The sequence below is a fragment of the Chionomys nivalis genome, chromosome 23, assembly GCF_950005125.1.
Source record: "Chionomys nivalis chromosome 23, mChiNiv1.1, whole genome shotgun sequence".
NCBI lineage: Eukaryota > Metazoa > Chordata > Mammalia > Rodentia > Cricetidae > Chionomys > Chionomys nivalis.
The window spans coordinates 45,459,850-45,476,087 of NC_080108.1; the positions used below are offsets into that span (position 1 = coordinate 45,459,850).

At 50.8% G+C, this 16,238-nt stretch overlaps 1 protein-coding gene across 2 annotated transcripts; it reads right to left on the reverse strand.

The window, feature by feature from the left end:
• Positions 1–1,839: 1,839 nt before the first annotated feature.
• Positions 1,840–9,671, reverse strand: Vsig10l (V-set and immunoglobulin domain containing 10 like). 2 transcript variants are annotated; one of them, XM_057756253.1, is made up of 10 exons: positions 9,544–9,671; positions 8,643–9,461; positions 7,864–8,157; positions 7,451–7,735; positions 6,322–6,576; positions 5,269–5,547; positions 4,815–5,111; positions 4,327–4,440; positions 3,971–4,065; positions 1,840–2,475 (listed from the first exon to the last, which is right to left on the reverse strand). In XM_057756253.1, the coding sequence occupies exons 1-10, from the start codon at positions 9,581–9,583 to the stop codon at positions 2,404–2,406; spliced, it is 2,550 nt and encodes an 849-aa protein (XP_057612236.1). In that variant the 5' UTR covers positions 9,584–9,671; the 3' UTR covers positions 1,840–2,403. The 2 variants fall into 2 exon arrangements, with proteins under 2 accessions (XP_057612236.1, XP_057612235.1); XM_057756252.1 differs by having other exon boundaries at positions 3,971–4,125.
• Between the last annotated feature and the right edge of the window lie 6,567 nt (positions 9,672–16,238).

Sequence of the window (16,238 nt, forward strand, 5' to 3'; positions counted from 1 at the left end):
TGCACGCACGCACACACACACACCAGCGATTGACCAGCAATAGCTCCTGGCTTCAGCTGCCCCAGAGTTTGTGACTAGCAGTAATTCCCTCAGAGTAGGCCACTATTATCCACAGAGGAAGCTTCCAGGCTCTGTGTGTGGGAACACCCTGCCCTGATCCACCAGGCCTCACAGACTTGAGGAGAGAGGAGACTCGGGCATCCTGAACCCAGGCAGAGGCACCATGCCACCAGCCCTAACTTCAGTAACCACACACCCCAAACCATACCACTCAGAGCCTGGTGAAGACGAGGGCAGAGAGGGGCAAGGAGGCAAGGGGCAGTGACTGTACCTCAGACGGGGGCGTGGGCCCCATCCTACATTGTCTTCCATTCCCAGGGCCTGGGATGGGGTGGGGAGGGGGAGGGCAACTAGGGGAGGTGGGAGGGGGGCCCTGGGAGCCGTGTGTTCCAATTCATGGGGAGTGTTGAGACCACCACACCAATAAACGCCTTTTTCCAAAGTCCCTGCCTGTGGAAACCAATGTCACTGAGGATTTGGGCAAGTGGATGGCAAAGGAGGTGTGGTCATTTGGTAGAAAATCAACAGCACCATTCCGGCCTCTGCCTGTTAGGTAAATGCCAACTGACCTAAGCTGCTCTGAGCCCATTCATGTTTGGCTCAATGGGCACATGACCCAGTGATGCTCAGTAAGGAGAAGGTGCACTGTCTCCAGGAAGGGCCTGAGCATGCAGTGTGGCTTTGTTATGTGGACAGGAGGTTTGTAGGGGTAGCAGTGAGGAAGAGGTAGAGCAGCTGGACTAAAACCTTCCTGAGCACACTCTCCCACACACAAGCAATAAAGCCCATGTTTGTATAAGCTAACGTATCAGGCTTTCTGTTGGCAGTGAAAAATGGGCAGAAAATCTTGATTTTTCTCCTCTTTTGTAATATAGTATTCAGGATTGAAGCCCATATTCAGTCCTCACTGGGATCTAGACAGAAGCTCTACCCCTGAATCACATTCCCACCTCCTCGCTGGGGGATTCTAGGCAGCCGCTCTGCTACTGAGCCATATCCCAAGTCCTTGGTGTTCTGAGACAAGGTCTCCCTATGAAACACTGACTGGCCTCGAGCATGTGATCTTCCTATCTCAAGCTCCCAAGTGTTTGTGTCGCCCTGGACTGGGCTGCCGGACTGCATGCATTGCTACTTGTAGCCATAAGATCCTCACTGCTCAGTCTGGGTTTCCCATGAGAATTCTTGTTGAGAAAGGAAGCATGTCTGGCCAAGGCCAGCAGCGGCGGCGGCAGCCCTTCACAGGCGCTGGACCATCTCGTCAGTCCACACATGTTTACTGAGTGCCTGCTGGTGCCGGGCACTGTTTCTGCTGGGAGAATAGTGTGGTGTGTGCCTCACCGAGCTCTCAGTTCAGAGACACTCGTTGTTGTACACTTACAGGACCAGAGGGAAGCTGGGGACGATGGGACTTCACTCACACTCTAGAGGCAAAGGGCTGGAGAGGGGGAAAGATGGTCGGCAGAAGGCCTATGGAGGAGTCTTGGGAGGAGAAGTCACAGGGGTTGACAGAAGCCAAACCACAGACCTCAAAGGTTAGATAGCAGAGACTTAATGATGTCAAAACACTATGTGCAGTCATAGAAAAATTAGGAAAGAGCGGATAGAGAGAAGCCACGACAGTGTATAGCTGTCGTTTCAACACCCAGGAAGTTGAAGCAGGAAGACTGGGAAAGTGTGAGGCCAGTCAGGTCTGTGTTAGGAGAGAGCCTTGCTCAAACACACACACACACACACACACACACAAACAAAACAAAACAAAAAACAAACAGAAAGGAAGATATGTGAAGTGGCCCATGCCTGCAATTCCAGCACTTGGGAGACTGGGACAGAAGAGTCAGGAGTTCAGGGCCAGCCTGGGCTATCTAACAAGTCTGAAGCCAGCCTGGGCTACATGAGACTGAGTCAAATAAAACAAAGCACAAAGGAAGTCAAGAGATGGGGGAGGAAGTGGGGAATAGGGTATGTGGGAGATCTCCTATGTTGAATGACGGGAGTCTCTGGAAGCTGAAGGGGGTGACCTGGATGAGGCCGGAGAAGGTAGCAGACCTTTGCAGAAGCTGTAGCCAGGCTCCCCTTCTGCTTGGGTCTAAAGAGCAAGCCCTACATGTTAAAGGTTCTGAGTTTGTGCCAACCACATAGGTCCATCTGTAGGTGGCTCTCCTATCCCTAGAGCCACATTGATATTCTCAGATGCAGACGTACAAGTTGAGTCTTCTGAGACAAGAGGGAGATAGGATGTCCACCCTAGGGTCCAATCCTCAATCATAGTAGGCCCCATGTTGCTGGGCCAAAGAGGAAGCTGCACCCCAAAATGCTTCGTGGAGAGTGGGCCAGCAGCTTTTGTCATACCTGGGTGACTGCCCGAACAGTCCACGGGCTGCCACCTGGACAGAAAGCTGAACTGGGGCTGATGACCTGGAAGAGAGGCAGGGCAGGAGGTGACTTTAGGGGGTACCCTGCATACAAAATGACATACCCACCTAACCTTCCAGCTGGAGCCGGAGCCTTTCAGAAACTAGTGAGGGGCTGGAGAGATGGCTCGGTGGTTAAGGACACGTGCTACTTTTGCAAAGGACCTGAGTTTAATTCCTATCATCTATGTGGCAGCTCACAACTGTCTATAACTCCAGTTCTGGGGGATCTGATGCCCTCTCTGGCCTCTGTGAGCATTGCCTGCTTGTGATGCACAGACATACATAAAATAAAAAATAAATCTTAAGGAACCTAGCTGAGTTCCTTTTCCTTCGCCTCCTCATCCCCCTTCCTTCCTTCCTTCCTTTCTTCCTTTCTTCCTTCCTTTCTTTCTTTCTTATTTATTTTGTGTGCATTTTGTTGTTGTTTTTCTTTTCTGTCTGAGACAGGGTCCTGCTATATCACCCAGGATGACCTTGAATTTGCAACAATCCTCCTGCTCAACCTCCCAATTGCTATGATTACAGGTGTGGATCCTCTGTGCGCCAATAAAAACACTGCTCGGCTATCTGTGGGAGAGCTAAGGCACTCAACAGCTCAACTCTTACAGGGAAACACGGACATTCCATCTACCTCAGAGTTTAAAAGTAGAAGTCTGGAGTAATTTTTATGAGAAAAAGAAGTCTCATCTCACTCTCTTTGGAAGATAAACTGTAATTTATATTCTCTTCATATACATAAGAGCTGGGCAGGCAGTCTAATTACCAGTATTCAAAACAAAACAAAACAAAACAGAGAGGCTGAGGCTGTAGCTTAGTTGGTAGAGTGTTGCTGAGAATATATAGGTCCCAGGTCTCATCCTAGATCTACGTAAACAGGTGTGATGTCACTGAACATAAGCGGTAGAGGCAGGAGGATTCCTGGTCATATAGCTGTGATATAGAGCAAGGCCATGTTGCCAATCAATCAAGCAATCATAAATGAAATCAGCTTTGTCAACCTTTGTGTGCTGACTAGTTTTATGTCAACTCGACACAGCCTATAGTTGGTTGAGAGATGGGAACTTCAACTGAGAAAATGCCTCCATAAACTAGGGCTGCGGGCAAACCTATGGGGCAGATTCCCAATTCGTGATTAACTTGGGAAGGCCCAGTCCACTGTGGGTGGGGCCACCCCTGGGCTGGTGGTCCTGGGTTCTATAAGAAAGCAGGTTGAGCAAGCCAGTGAGCAGCATCTCTCTATGGCCGCCAGGTTCCTGCCTTGCTTGACTTCCTGTCCTGACTGACTTCCTGTGAAAGTGTGAGCCCAACAAACCCTTTCCTGTCCACGTTGCTTTGATCATGGTGTTTCATCACAGCAACTGCAACCCTAACTAGGGCCCTTTCTAAGTCGTGAATAAAAACTAGGAGGAAGACATTAGAAAATGGCATTAGAATACCCTCTTCTTTCAGGCAGCTACTTGACCCCCGTGGCAGAAGGAAACGATACCCACACTCACTTGTTGGGCCTTGACTGGGCGAGGGCTCTGCAGCTGGCTTTTGATGGGCAATGGCCGTGGTGTCTGAACGGGGGTCAAAGTCGGCATCTTTTTTCCTGGCGGGGTAAGCACAGGAGCCAAGGTCAGGGGGTGCGGCTTTTTCACAGAGGTTCTTCCTATAAGAAGATGTCAGGAAACACATGATTGATTGCTCCACCATGCCACCTGGTCAGTAGGAAGGGAAGCCGGTCCCAGAGGCTGTTAGGGAGATGGGACTGTTATTTAATGCACTGATTGCCATGTCTAGGCCATGGCTCAGCTTTTGCCTAGGGAAGCTCCCAGTTGGTCCCAATTGTCCCAGGTCCTACCCCCCTCACCTGGAAAATGCCTCAGGCAGCAGATACACAGGAGGAGAAGGCCAGCCAGCAGTGCCAAGCCCAACAGAGAGCCAAGGACAATGCCTGCAATGGCCCCTGGACTCAGGGAAGAATCTGGAAGACACACACCAAAGGGAGATGAGGAAGCAGGCCCCAAGGATGTACTTAAGTTTGTCTGAGCCCCCAACTCATTCTTCTCAGGAAGATCCATGAAATCTGAGTTCAACCCCTGGGACAGAACCAACTCACTCAAGTTCTTCTCTGAACTCCATATATACACATCATGACACATGTACATAAATAAACTAATAATCAAATGAATAAAATTTGAAATAGGTGCTTGTTTTTTCCAAGTCAACCAGGTAGTGGGACATTGTTAGAGGCGCCTCCACAACACTAACAGAAGAGGAGGGTCTGATGGAAAAACCTAAGAAAGACTGCTTAGGTGCTAAGAGGAAGGTAGGAGAAGGTACCACAGCCCAACTTACCTGCTTGATAGACTCGGCTTTGGGATGGGGTCCCTGGCAGAGACCCCAAGATAGGCAGGATGCGAAAGGCCCAGGTCCCAGGATTCCGAGGAGGGAGTGGAACTATGGCTGACCGCTCCTGGGGGCCCAGAATGAGCAGGGAAACCCATTCCCTACTCATGGTGAGTCGATCCAGGTCAGAGCCGTCTGTCCACGCCTGGATGTGAAAGCCAGTGAGGAGGCAGCCTCGCTCCACATCCCAGGTGAGCACCACCGCGTCTTGGGCTCTCTGCAGCCTCCATGAGGAAATGAAGGGCCCTAGGAAGAAAACATGCTAGATGCTGCGGTCTGGCAGGAGACAGTGAGGAGGGCTGGATCTGAAAAGGGGGGGAGGCGGGCGCTACGATCTGAACCCCTGAATCTGGGAAGAGGGAGGAGGGCTGGTTTCTGGTGTCTTGGTTTGGCCGGAGCTCACCAGCAAGGGTGATCTGGTTGCCTCCAGCGCCCAGTGCACCGCTGCATAGCACAGAGTAGTTCCCCAGGTCCCAATCCAGGCTGAAGTTTCTGATGAGGAGCTTTCGGCCGTCCTGGCTAAGCTGCAATCGACCCCCACCTCCTGGAGCCAGGGGCCGTCCTTCCCGAGCCCAGGATGCTCTTGAGGGTGGGGGACAGCCAGTGACCTCCAGTGCTACCAGCACATCCCCTGGCTGTGTCTCCTCTACTACTGGCTGGAGCAGCACTTCCTGGGGGGCTTCTGTTGGTGGAAGAAGCCCAGTTAAAAGAAACAAGACCTTGTGGGATGTGAACAACCAAGTTCTGTGCCCTTTGTTAGAGTAAAAGGTGGCAAATGGCTCCTCCTGCTCTGTACCAGATGAGGTCACATTCTGTGTTCACTTGTTCATTCATTCATTTTTGACAGGTTTTCTTTTACATTTATTTATAGTATGTGTGCCCACCATGGAAAGTATGCAGGTATCAGAGGACAATCGCTGGGACTTGTTCTAGCCTTTCACTCCCAGGCTTGGTGGCAGGTGCCTTTCCCCATTGTGTCATCTCACCCACCCACCCGTTCATTCTCCATTCTTCAGCACACGTTTGTTGAACACATACCTTAGGACCCTAAGCTGGGAAACTCATTGTTAGCTATCCGTTACTTTTTTCTCTCTCTAGGTACCTGGGAAGATGACAGCCCTTTTTCTGAGCCCAGGGGTTCTGGATGGAACACCCTGTTCCTATTGGCTTCCTGCCTTGAAGCGCAGGGTAAAACTTTGTTTCTCCTATAGGTTCAAAGAAAAATGAAGTTTGAGGTTTCAGGAGATGGCTTAGCAGATAAAGGCAACTGCCACCAAGCCTGACGACCTGAGTTCTATCCCTGAACCTTACATGATGAAAGGAGAGACCCAACTCCCAAAGAAAGTGAAGTTTGGTTTACGTAAAATAAGTAAAGTTCTCGCTGGCCCTTTCCTTAAACCCAAAAGGACCTAAGAAAAAGTCACCCACTTCCCTTAAAGAGCTCAGCTCCTCTCACCCGGGATGATTGTGCAGGTGCGGGTCGCCACCAGGTGGCGGGCCAGACAGGTGACTGCAACGCCGCTGAGTTCCGGGCGGGCGGGTACAGCTACCAGGAGCTCAGATGGCACCGGCCCAGCGCGGACGCCTTCTGGGAGACCCTGGAACTGCAGAGAGGCGGCAGGGACCCCGCCGGGCCAGGAGCAGCGAAAGCGGAGGCTTCGGTCCGCGGGACCCCCTTCCACTGAGCACTGTGGGGACTCGGGGGGCAGATCTGCCACGGAGAAGAGACCATCCAGCCTCTGTGCAGGATGCCCCACGCCTCCAGGTTCCTCTCCGCTTCTTTTCCTAGATAGTTCCATCCTCCCACGCGCATTGGACCCTTTATGACCCACCTCCCTCTGCCTTTGTAGGTAACTTCAGCCCTCCCTGATCCTACTTACCAGTTTAAGTGGCTAGTCCCTTCTCTTTCAAATCTAGCTCCATCATTTAACTTCGCAGCTCACTCGATTGAAAATCCTTCTTTCCCAGGACCGCCCACCCTCTCCTCCTGCAGGCTCTTCCCCTTCTCCTTGGCATCCTCACCCCTGCAATCTGCAAACCCATGGACCCCGCCCTAAGCACGGGTGTTCTTATGCACTTTGCCTGTCCCGCCCATTAGCAATTGGTGGGTGTTCTACTCTCAGATCTTCCTCCTCCTACATTCCACGCCCACCTAAATTGTCCCTCCTCCTCCCGCCTGGACTCTCCCTTTGTCCCGCCCCACCATTACGTTTCTGCTCCACCCTGATGATGTCTCTCTTCCGCTGGTGATCCCACCTCACTCACAAAAGTCCCTGTACCTTCCTGAATAACTTTACTTTTTCTCTGGTGGCCATGCTTACTTGAGGTTTTCTCAGAAACTGCTTGGTAGCGCCCCACCTTCCTGGAGGCCACGCCCTCAGCAGCTATTTCCCCATTCCTCTCTGCTAGCTGGGCTTCTTCTCTGGCAGTCGTGCCCACCTGTAACTATAGCTTCTTCTTGTTGGGTCTTCCCTCCCTGAAGGGCACAGTCCCCTTCCCTTTGCTGTCTCCTCACTCCCCTGTTACCCACACCTCCACGTGCTTCCGCTTTCCCTGCTCCTGCTGGATGAACCCATAGCTCTTACCCGCCACAGTGAGATTGAGCACCGAACGCCTGCGGCGGCCGGTGCGGGGATTCGCAGCGATGCAGGCGTAAGCGCCGGAGTGGCCTGGCCCCACGGACGGCAGCAGGAGGCGAGGACCCGCAGGCACTGCGGCTTCTGTGGGGTCCGCCAGACTCCATGCAATGTCTGCAGACGGACGCGAGGGGGCCGAGCAGTGCAAGGTGACATTGCTGCCCGCAGTAACATACAGCTCAGGAACGGCGTCGCGGTTCGAGGTGACCCTGATGATCGGGGCATCCGGGCCGTCTTAGGTGGAGGTGGGGGAGCGAGACAAGGTGGGGAGGATAGGACTGTAAAGGAGCCACAGACATTGGGCCCACCTCTCCCCTGGGACTCAAGACTCGAATCCTCACTGGAGACATTCCCCTACTCACAGAAGACACTGACGTCAGCTGCAGCCTCAGTGTGGCCAAAGGGGCTGCGCACGCGACAGGTGTACCGGGCGTGGTCGCTGCGTAGGGGATGTGAGATGAGCAGCTGGTCCCTTTCCGTGCGGATGTGAGGTGGCTCTGCGCCTTCAGGGTCTGGGGTCTCCAGGACACGTCCATCTCTGCTCCAGCTTAGCTCCCCACTAGCTGGAGTCCACCCTATGCAGCGCAGACTCAGCTCGGCTGCGCCTTCCTCTGTCTCTGGAGCCCTGGGCTGTACCGACAACTGGGGTAAGGGCTCTGGAGATCCAGAACAGGTTCTGGTGAGTCGGAGAGTCCATACACCAGAACTGCCCCCCTGTGCCCCAAGTCAGGAATCTGAACTCTCAGTCTTTCTTCCTCAGATCCAGAGATACAGAGCCCAGGCTTCCTCCCTCCTCCCTAGATATGTAGGCCTCAGACTTAGGTGTGCAAACCCCAATCCTATTCCATTAGTCCCAGGAGTCCAGACTCCAGCCCTCCTTCAGATTCAGAGGTCCAGACCCCAATCTTATTCCCTCAGTCCCAGCGATTCACACTCCAGGCCTGCTCCCTTAGACCCAAGTGTCCAGACCTCAGGCCTCCTCCCTCAGATGAGATGGGGGTCTGGTCCCTGCCTTGGCTCCTATCCCCACTCCCAGGCTCTTTCCTCTAGGAAGCAAGCATATTCACCCAGCACAGATTTGCCCAGATGTCTGTGAGGCGAGCAGACTACAGCTTGTGTTCTGCACACAGAGTCAACTTACCATACACACCTACTGTGAACTCCCGAATCTGTTGGGAGACGCCTCCCCTGATAACCTCAACTGTGTACACCCCTGCATCATCCAGTTGTGCAGAGGTGAGTTCCACACCCCCTCGAATCTGATCAAATCTCAAGCGGGCTTGATGCATGGGATCCAAACTGATCAATGGAGCCTGTGACCCCAGGCCCCCAGCTGCTAATACCTTGGAGCCCTTGCGCCAGACCACCAGAGGAGCAGGGGGCCTGGGGCTGGGGACCGGAGTCAGGGGGAGCTTGATGGTGGTTCCCACTAGCACAGCTAGGGGTCCCCCCATCTGCTGGGGGAAGCTTGCAGCCTGGCGACTCTCCGAAGAATTTTTGAATTCCGGGTTCTGGACGGAAAGTTCAAGATTGTGCTGATCCAGGGATAGCTTTGAACCTGGGGCCTTGCTGGGTACTTTGGTGTCTGGGACTTGAACAGAGAAGAAAGGCCCAGGGTCTTTAGCAGAATCATGAGAATGGAAACCATCAAAACCCATTTGTGAAGTAGGGATTTTAGAGACGGTGACATCAGGGTTCAGATATTGTCCCCCAGAAGACACAGTTGTCCAGAATGACCCAGAAGCATGGCTTGAATTCAGCCCTTGAGGAAACCAGTTGGAATCAGGGATTCTACCAGAGGCTTCTGAACCTGGAGGCTGATCTGCAAAGTGGTTGCTGGGGGGCTGGCTGGAGACTTTTGAAACAGAGCCCTGAGAAGAGCCCACTGAGTCTGAGGAGGAGGCAGAGGGTCGCCCAGGACGAGAAGCTGGCTGGAGGGCAAGGGGCCCTGCTCTGAAGGCTGCAGAGAGGAGGGAGGGGACAGCATTGAAAGAGATTGCCAGGGAGCAAGCTGCTGGGGAGGAGGGTGGCTGGGGACTTACCCAGGAGAAGGGAGAGCATCAGAGCTGACGAGAGGCCCATGATGATGGTCGCACTGTGGACAGGACACTACACTGTGATCCACAGCTTGCATCGTCCTACGTCTGACAAGTCCAGCAGGACTGGTGGCTTAGCTTCCTGGGTGGGGAAGGAGGACAGACCTGTGGGAGGGGCCAGGGTCCCTTGGCGTGATTTAGTGGCTAAGTGACCCACTCCACCCTTCTTGTCTTCATCAGAGGATGTATGGAGAGGCCGAGGCTGATCCTCCACTCCTCACCCCCAGGGGAAGGTGGACTCCCAGCAGGAACTGTGGGCACTGTGCAGGAAGGCTTCCTCCAGGAGTGTCTGAGAAATCAGAGCCCCTCCTGTGAACTCCCTGCCTGGCTTAGGTTTCTTGCTTCCCAGCCCTGATTGCCACTGTGTTTTACCCGCAGCTTCTTCTCTGACCCTGGCCCCTTCTGCAGATCCTTCTGTGACTCCCTGATGTCCCTAGAACCAAGTCTCCTGCTGATGTCTCTATTGAGGCCCTCTCCTCTGAGACCTAGAACTCAGTTTCCATTGGCCACCACCTGCTAAACTCGCATCTCCCGTCTGACCAATGCTTTCGGGATGGCTCCATCACCTATGCAAAGCCTGGGGAACCTTCCTACTCTCTTCCTCTCTGGCACTGTCAGCAATCTCCGATGCTACCTGGATCTCACTCCCAATTTTCTCCTCTTGGTATCTACTGCTCAGACCTTATCTTCTTCACCTGCATCCCCCACCTACTTTCTGCAAACTCCTCCTCTGGCTAAGACCCCACTCTGGCCAGCTGAACCTTCCCTTCATGTCACATCCCTGCCTCCTCCGCAGACACCCACAGGATTCACCAACTTCCCTGCCCTCCATCCTTACCCCCTGAACACGGTGCTTTTCTGATGCCATCTCACCTCCCAGCCTTTGCAGCAGTCTGTTCTCTACCTGGAATGCTCTTTCCCTCTCCAGTCTGGCCGCCTCGTAACTGGTCCTTCAGGTCTCACCTCATTAATAACCACAGTAATAATGACAACTTAAGCTCAGTCGGGAACTGTGCTAAATTCTATCTGTGCACTATCATCAGGCCGATTTCTTCTAAATGTCCTCTGAGCAGGATGTTTGGTCTTCACTTCACAGGCCAAGAGATGAGGATACAGAGAGGCCAAATTTCCTGTGGGAGGTTGCACAGCCAGGAGAAGAGGCTGGACTCGGGTCAAGGCTGGTCAGACTGCTTAGTCCTTCAGAAAACTTTCCTTATCACCCCTTGTAAGGCTTCAGGCCTCTGCTCAGCTCTGAACCCCCAAGACCTAGTATAGTGCTCACAGTGCCGGTGGGAGGCACGGTCTGAATGTACCAAGCACACTGTGTGTATCACATACAGCTCTTAAGTGCTAAGTCAGAAAACTGTTTGAAAAAAGTAATGTTTTGTTGGGCATGGTGGCACATGTCTTTAATCCCAGCACTTGGGAGGCAGAGGCAGGCAGGTCTCTGTGAGTTCAAAGTCATTCTGGTCTACAAAGGGAGTTCTAGGACAGCCAGGACAGTAGAGAGACCCTGCCTCAAAAAAAAAAAAAAACAAACAAACAAAAAAAAAAACAAAAAACAAAACCAAATAATGATAATAATGTTTTAATTTATTCTTTGAGAATATATGTATATGTATATATATATATATATATATATATATATATATATATATATATATATTGGATTTTTGAGACAGGGTTTCTCCGAAGCTTTTGGTTCCTGTCCTGGAACTAGCTCTTCTAGACCAGGCTGGACTCGAACTCACAGAGATCCGCCTGCCTCTGCCTCCCGAGTGCTGGGATTAAAGGCGTGCGCCATCACCGCCCGGCGAATTTAATATATTTTGATCATATCTTTTCCTGTCCCATAATTCCTTCCAGATCTTTTCCAGCCTCCCTACACCCCCATCTTCATATTCTTTTTCTCTCATAAAATAAAGTAAAATGAATAAAGCATGGAGTCCATTTGCGTGGACTGACTGTGCTTGACCACAGGGCCTGCCCGGGATGCAGTTGATCTACTAGCCAGTGTTGGACACTGAAGAACGAATTCCCTCTCCACGGAGTTCCCAGTTTTGAGTAGCTTGTTGACTAGGGCTGAGACTCTGCGTGCATTTCCTGTTGTCCACGCTGGGATTTTGTCTGACTCGAGCCTGGACAGGCTCTGTGCTGCTGCTCACAGTCTCTTGTGAGTTTGTAGTGAGTCAGTCCTGCTGTGTCTGGAAGATGTGTGTCCGTGGAGTCATCCACCACTTCTGACTCTCCCAGTCTTTGCACCCCCTCTTCTGATGGATCCTTGAGCACTAAGAGGAGAGGTGGGATATTCATAATCCCATTTAGGTAAGTGGATAATGAAAACACATTTACACACTGGATGATTGGAAGACAGTTCAGCAGCTTAGAAAAATGGAATTATGAAATTCGTAGGAAAATGAACGTAGCTAGAAACAGTCATCCTGGGTGAGGTAACCCAGAAAGACAAACGGTGCGTGCTTCCTGTCATATGTGGATGCCAGCTTCAGTTGTGTGCTTTTCCATGGGGGCTGCCACTCCACCCAGCACTCAAGAGTCTGAGACAAGAGAACATCCTGCTCCAAGTTCAAAATTCAAAGCCTGCCTGTGCTACAGTGAGTTCAAGGTCAGGATGAGACATTTTAGTGAAACACTCAGAAAGGGCTGGGGTGTGGCCGGGTGATGTAGTGCTGGTCTAGCATGACTTGTTCAGTGAAGGGCTGTGTGTGGCTCAGTGGTAGAGCCCTGCCTAGATTCCTCCAGTGAAGGGCAAGACTGTGGCTCAGTGGTGGAGCCCTGCCTAGAATCCCCCAGTGAGGGGCAGGGGTGTGGCTCAGTGGTGGAGCCCTGCCTAGAATCCCCCAGTGAAGGGCTGGGGCATGGCTGTTCCTAGCTAGTATGAGACTCTGAGTTCAATCCCCAGAACTAAACCCAAACAGATAAACACAATGAAGCTTGCCTGGTAGCACACACCTGAAATTCCAACATTTAGGAAGCAGAGGACAAATCTGGACTACATAGCAAGTTTCAAGTCAGCCTGAAATAATATCAAGGCCCTATCTCACCACCAACAATAATACAAATAAAGGAGGTAAAAGAAAAGAGAAAGAAAGTAGGGTCTCTACTGCATCCTCAGATCTAGTAAATTCTATGATAGCTATACCAAAAAGACTTAGAGAAAGTTCCCGGACCACTTTGTGTCCTCAGACTTGTTGCAGTGCACTTTGCTGTGTGGTAAAACAACCTTTGGAACACAGATGCTATTGCTGTGTGACTTCTGGAGCAGCCCCTTTGGAAGGAACCATAGCTCTTGGCCCACAGCTTGGCTGAGGCCCTAGGCAACGGCTAGCTTGGGTCACGAGCCCCAGCCTGCCAAGTATTTCACTGCATGCCTTTAACTCAGCATCAGAGGAAACTGAGGTAGGAGGAACTCGAGTCTGAAGCAAGCCTTGCTTATATAGGCAGATCCTGACTCCACATGCATGCAGTTTGTGTGTGTGCCGCTTACATGCATGTGTTTGTATGTGTGTCTGTGTGCTACTTACATACATGTGGTTATGTGTCTGTATCGGTGTGTCACGTATGTGTTTGTGCCACTTACATTCATGCAGTTGTATGTTTGTGTGCCACTTACATGTATGTGGTTGTGTGTTTGTATGCCACTTACATACATGAGGTTATATGTGTTTGTCTGTGTGCCACTTACATGCATGTGGTTGTGTGTGTGTGTCTGTGTGCCACATACATATATGAGGTTGTATGTGTGTCCATGTGCCATTTACATGCACGCGGTTGTATGTGTGTGTCTGTATGCTACTTACATGCATACGGTTAGCACAGGCTAGAAGAGAACACTGGATTCCCTGGAACTGGAGTTACAGATGGTTGTGAGCTACCATATGGGTATTGGGAATTGACCCTGGTTCTCTGGAAGAGCAGCCTGTGCTCTTAACCTCTGATTAATCTCTCCATTCCCACCCAACCCACACAGACACATACACACACAACCGCATGCATGTAAGTGGTACACAGACACATGTACACACATAAGATTTAAAAGTAAGGAATCACACTTTCCTTGAGACAGGGTCTCTCTATAGCCCTGGCTGTCCTGGAACTCAATATGCAGACCAGGTTGTGATATGGGATTCCCCTCTGTATGCTGAGAACACCATTGGTTGATAAAGAAATTGGCTTGGCCTGATAGGGTAGAGTAGAGCTAGGTGGGGAAAACTAAACTGAATGCTGGGAGAAAGGACATGGAGTCAGAGAGAGGCCATGTAGCCCTGCCGGAGACAGAAACCTGAACTTTATGTGGTAAATCACTGTCTTGTGGTGATACACAGATTACTAGAAATGGGTTAAAGTAAGATGTAAGAGTTAGCGAATAGAAGATAGGGCTAATGGGCCAAGCAGTGATTTAATTAGTACAGTTTCTGTGTGGTTATTTCAGTTCTGGGCAGCTGGAAACAAATAAGAGGGCCTCCTACAACAAGGCTGGCCTCAAAATCACAGAGATTCGTCTGACTCTGCCTCCTGAGTGCTGGGTTAAAGGTGTGCACCACCATGTCTAGTAATAAATCTGTTTTAGAAGAGCATTTGGCTAAGTTAATGTTGTTCTCACTTGGTCAGAGATGCCTTTGTGCGGTGAGCAGCAACTAAGGAAAAGACTCCTAACTGTCTAAAGTGCTTAGATTAAGTGACTTTTTTCTGACATAATATTTTTTATTATTTGGGAATTTCACACAATACGCCCTGATCACACTTGCTTCCCAATCTTCCCAGGTCCACCCCCAACTTGGACCCTCCCCCAAAAAAAGAAGAGAAAGAAGAAAGAAAAATATACCAAGTCCAATTTATGTTGCCATATACTCATTGGAACATGGTCAAACTCCCAGTTACCAGCCCCTTAATGAAAGCGGGGTCCTTCCACACCCCACCAGATGCCACCAACTGTGAAAAGATCTACTCTAGCATCCCCATCACAGTTTTAAGGGCTCTCTCCAATGGCTTTCTGTATGGACTGTTTCTTTGGGGGTGTCACATAAGCCTTCATTGTCTCTCATCTCAACTGTGTTCTGCAGTCATTAATTCCACTGCAAAAGGAGCGTTTGTTACTTTAGTTAGTTGTAGTTACTTCCACATGGTTTCTGACAACAGCGTGGACCACAGACATCAACATGGCTCTTGGAAAGAGCACAGACCTATTATAGAACATTATTTTAACTGGGGAAATATGTGTTACATTTGTTTATGTTTCATTTATTAATTACAGAAAGATGTGTTGCTGTTTCACCTTGCCTGCCTAAGGCACATGATTGCTCTAATAAAAAGCTGAATAGCTAGGCAGGAGAGGGACAGGCAGGGCTGGTGGGCAGAGAGAATAAGGAGGAGGAGCAATCTAAGGCTTAAGAGAGAAGAAAGAAGAGGAGAAAGAGGGACATACCCAGGGCCAGAAGTCAGGCAGCCACCAGCCAGCCAGACACGCAGGCAGCAGGAAAGTAAGATACACAAAAAGAAAGGTTTAAAAAAAAAGCTCAAGGCAAAATATAGATGAATATTTAATTTAAGTTAAAGGAAAAAAAGCGAGCCAGAAATGAGCATAAGCTAAGGCCGAGCATTTATAACTATTAATAAGTCTCCATGTCATGATTTGGGAGCTGGTGGGTGGCCCAAAAGAAAGCATGGTACACAGGCCTCATACATCACCATGGCCTTTGGACATCAACATGGTCCAGCAGCACACAGACCATGGTCATCGATAGGGCCTTCAGCAGCAACAGGCAACATGGCCTTTGGCAGCAGCATGGCCCACAGACATCAACACGGTACCAGGCAGCAGCACAGACCATGACAACATGGCATCCATGGTAACATGAATCACGGGCCTCCAGCGGCACACAGACCATGAAGGTCTTTCAAGAAGGTCCAATCCAGAAAATGACCTGTTCTCCATCTCTGACATCTTGTCCTTGCTCAGAGTCAGTGCACATTTGGGGCCAGAGCCTGCTGCATACCATCCTGCAGGTCCTACTTGGCAATGACATGCTTCCTGATCTGTAGCACGCTCCCACACCTGCCTCTAGTTCCACCTCTCTTCTGCACACATGCCTATCCATTCGGCCATATTTCCCACCGCTCCATCACACATTTGTTCACGGATGTGACATTGCCCAAACAGCTTTACATGCAAATATTTATCGCAACAAGTCACTGGTTTGGTTCAAGGTTTCTAGTTTCATCATAAACACTGAGAACCATCTCAGATCTCCTGTTGTTGCTCAGAGTCAGGGTGATCTTGGGAGTTTGCAGGGCATCTGGGGACAGGATCCTTAAGAACTTCAGGCTACCGCAGACCTCCCTGCCCTTGGTGCCAGCTACCCTGTGGCTCACTGGTATGACCTTCTGTGCTTATAACCTGTGGGTGATGCCTCAGCCCCGCCATCTCCTCTCCCCAGCAGGGTGAGCAGAATAGACTGCAGCAGCATTGTCTCGATGCTGCGGACCAGCCCACAGGCCTGTGAGCAGCCATATTCAGTAAGGACATGCTTCTGTACCGGTTCCAGGCTGCTGCACACAGTGGCTCCATGATGGCGGTCAGCCTGCTGGCCAAGGACCAGCTCTGTTCAGTAATACATTCTTTG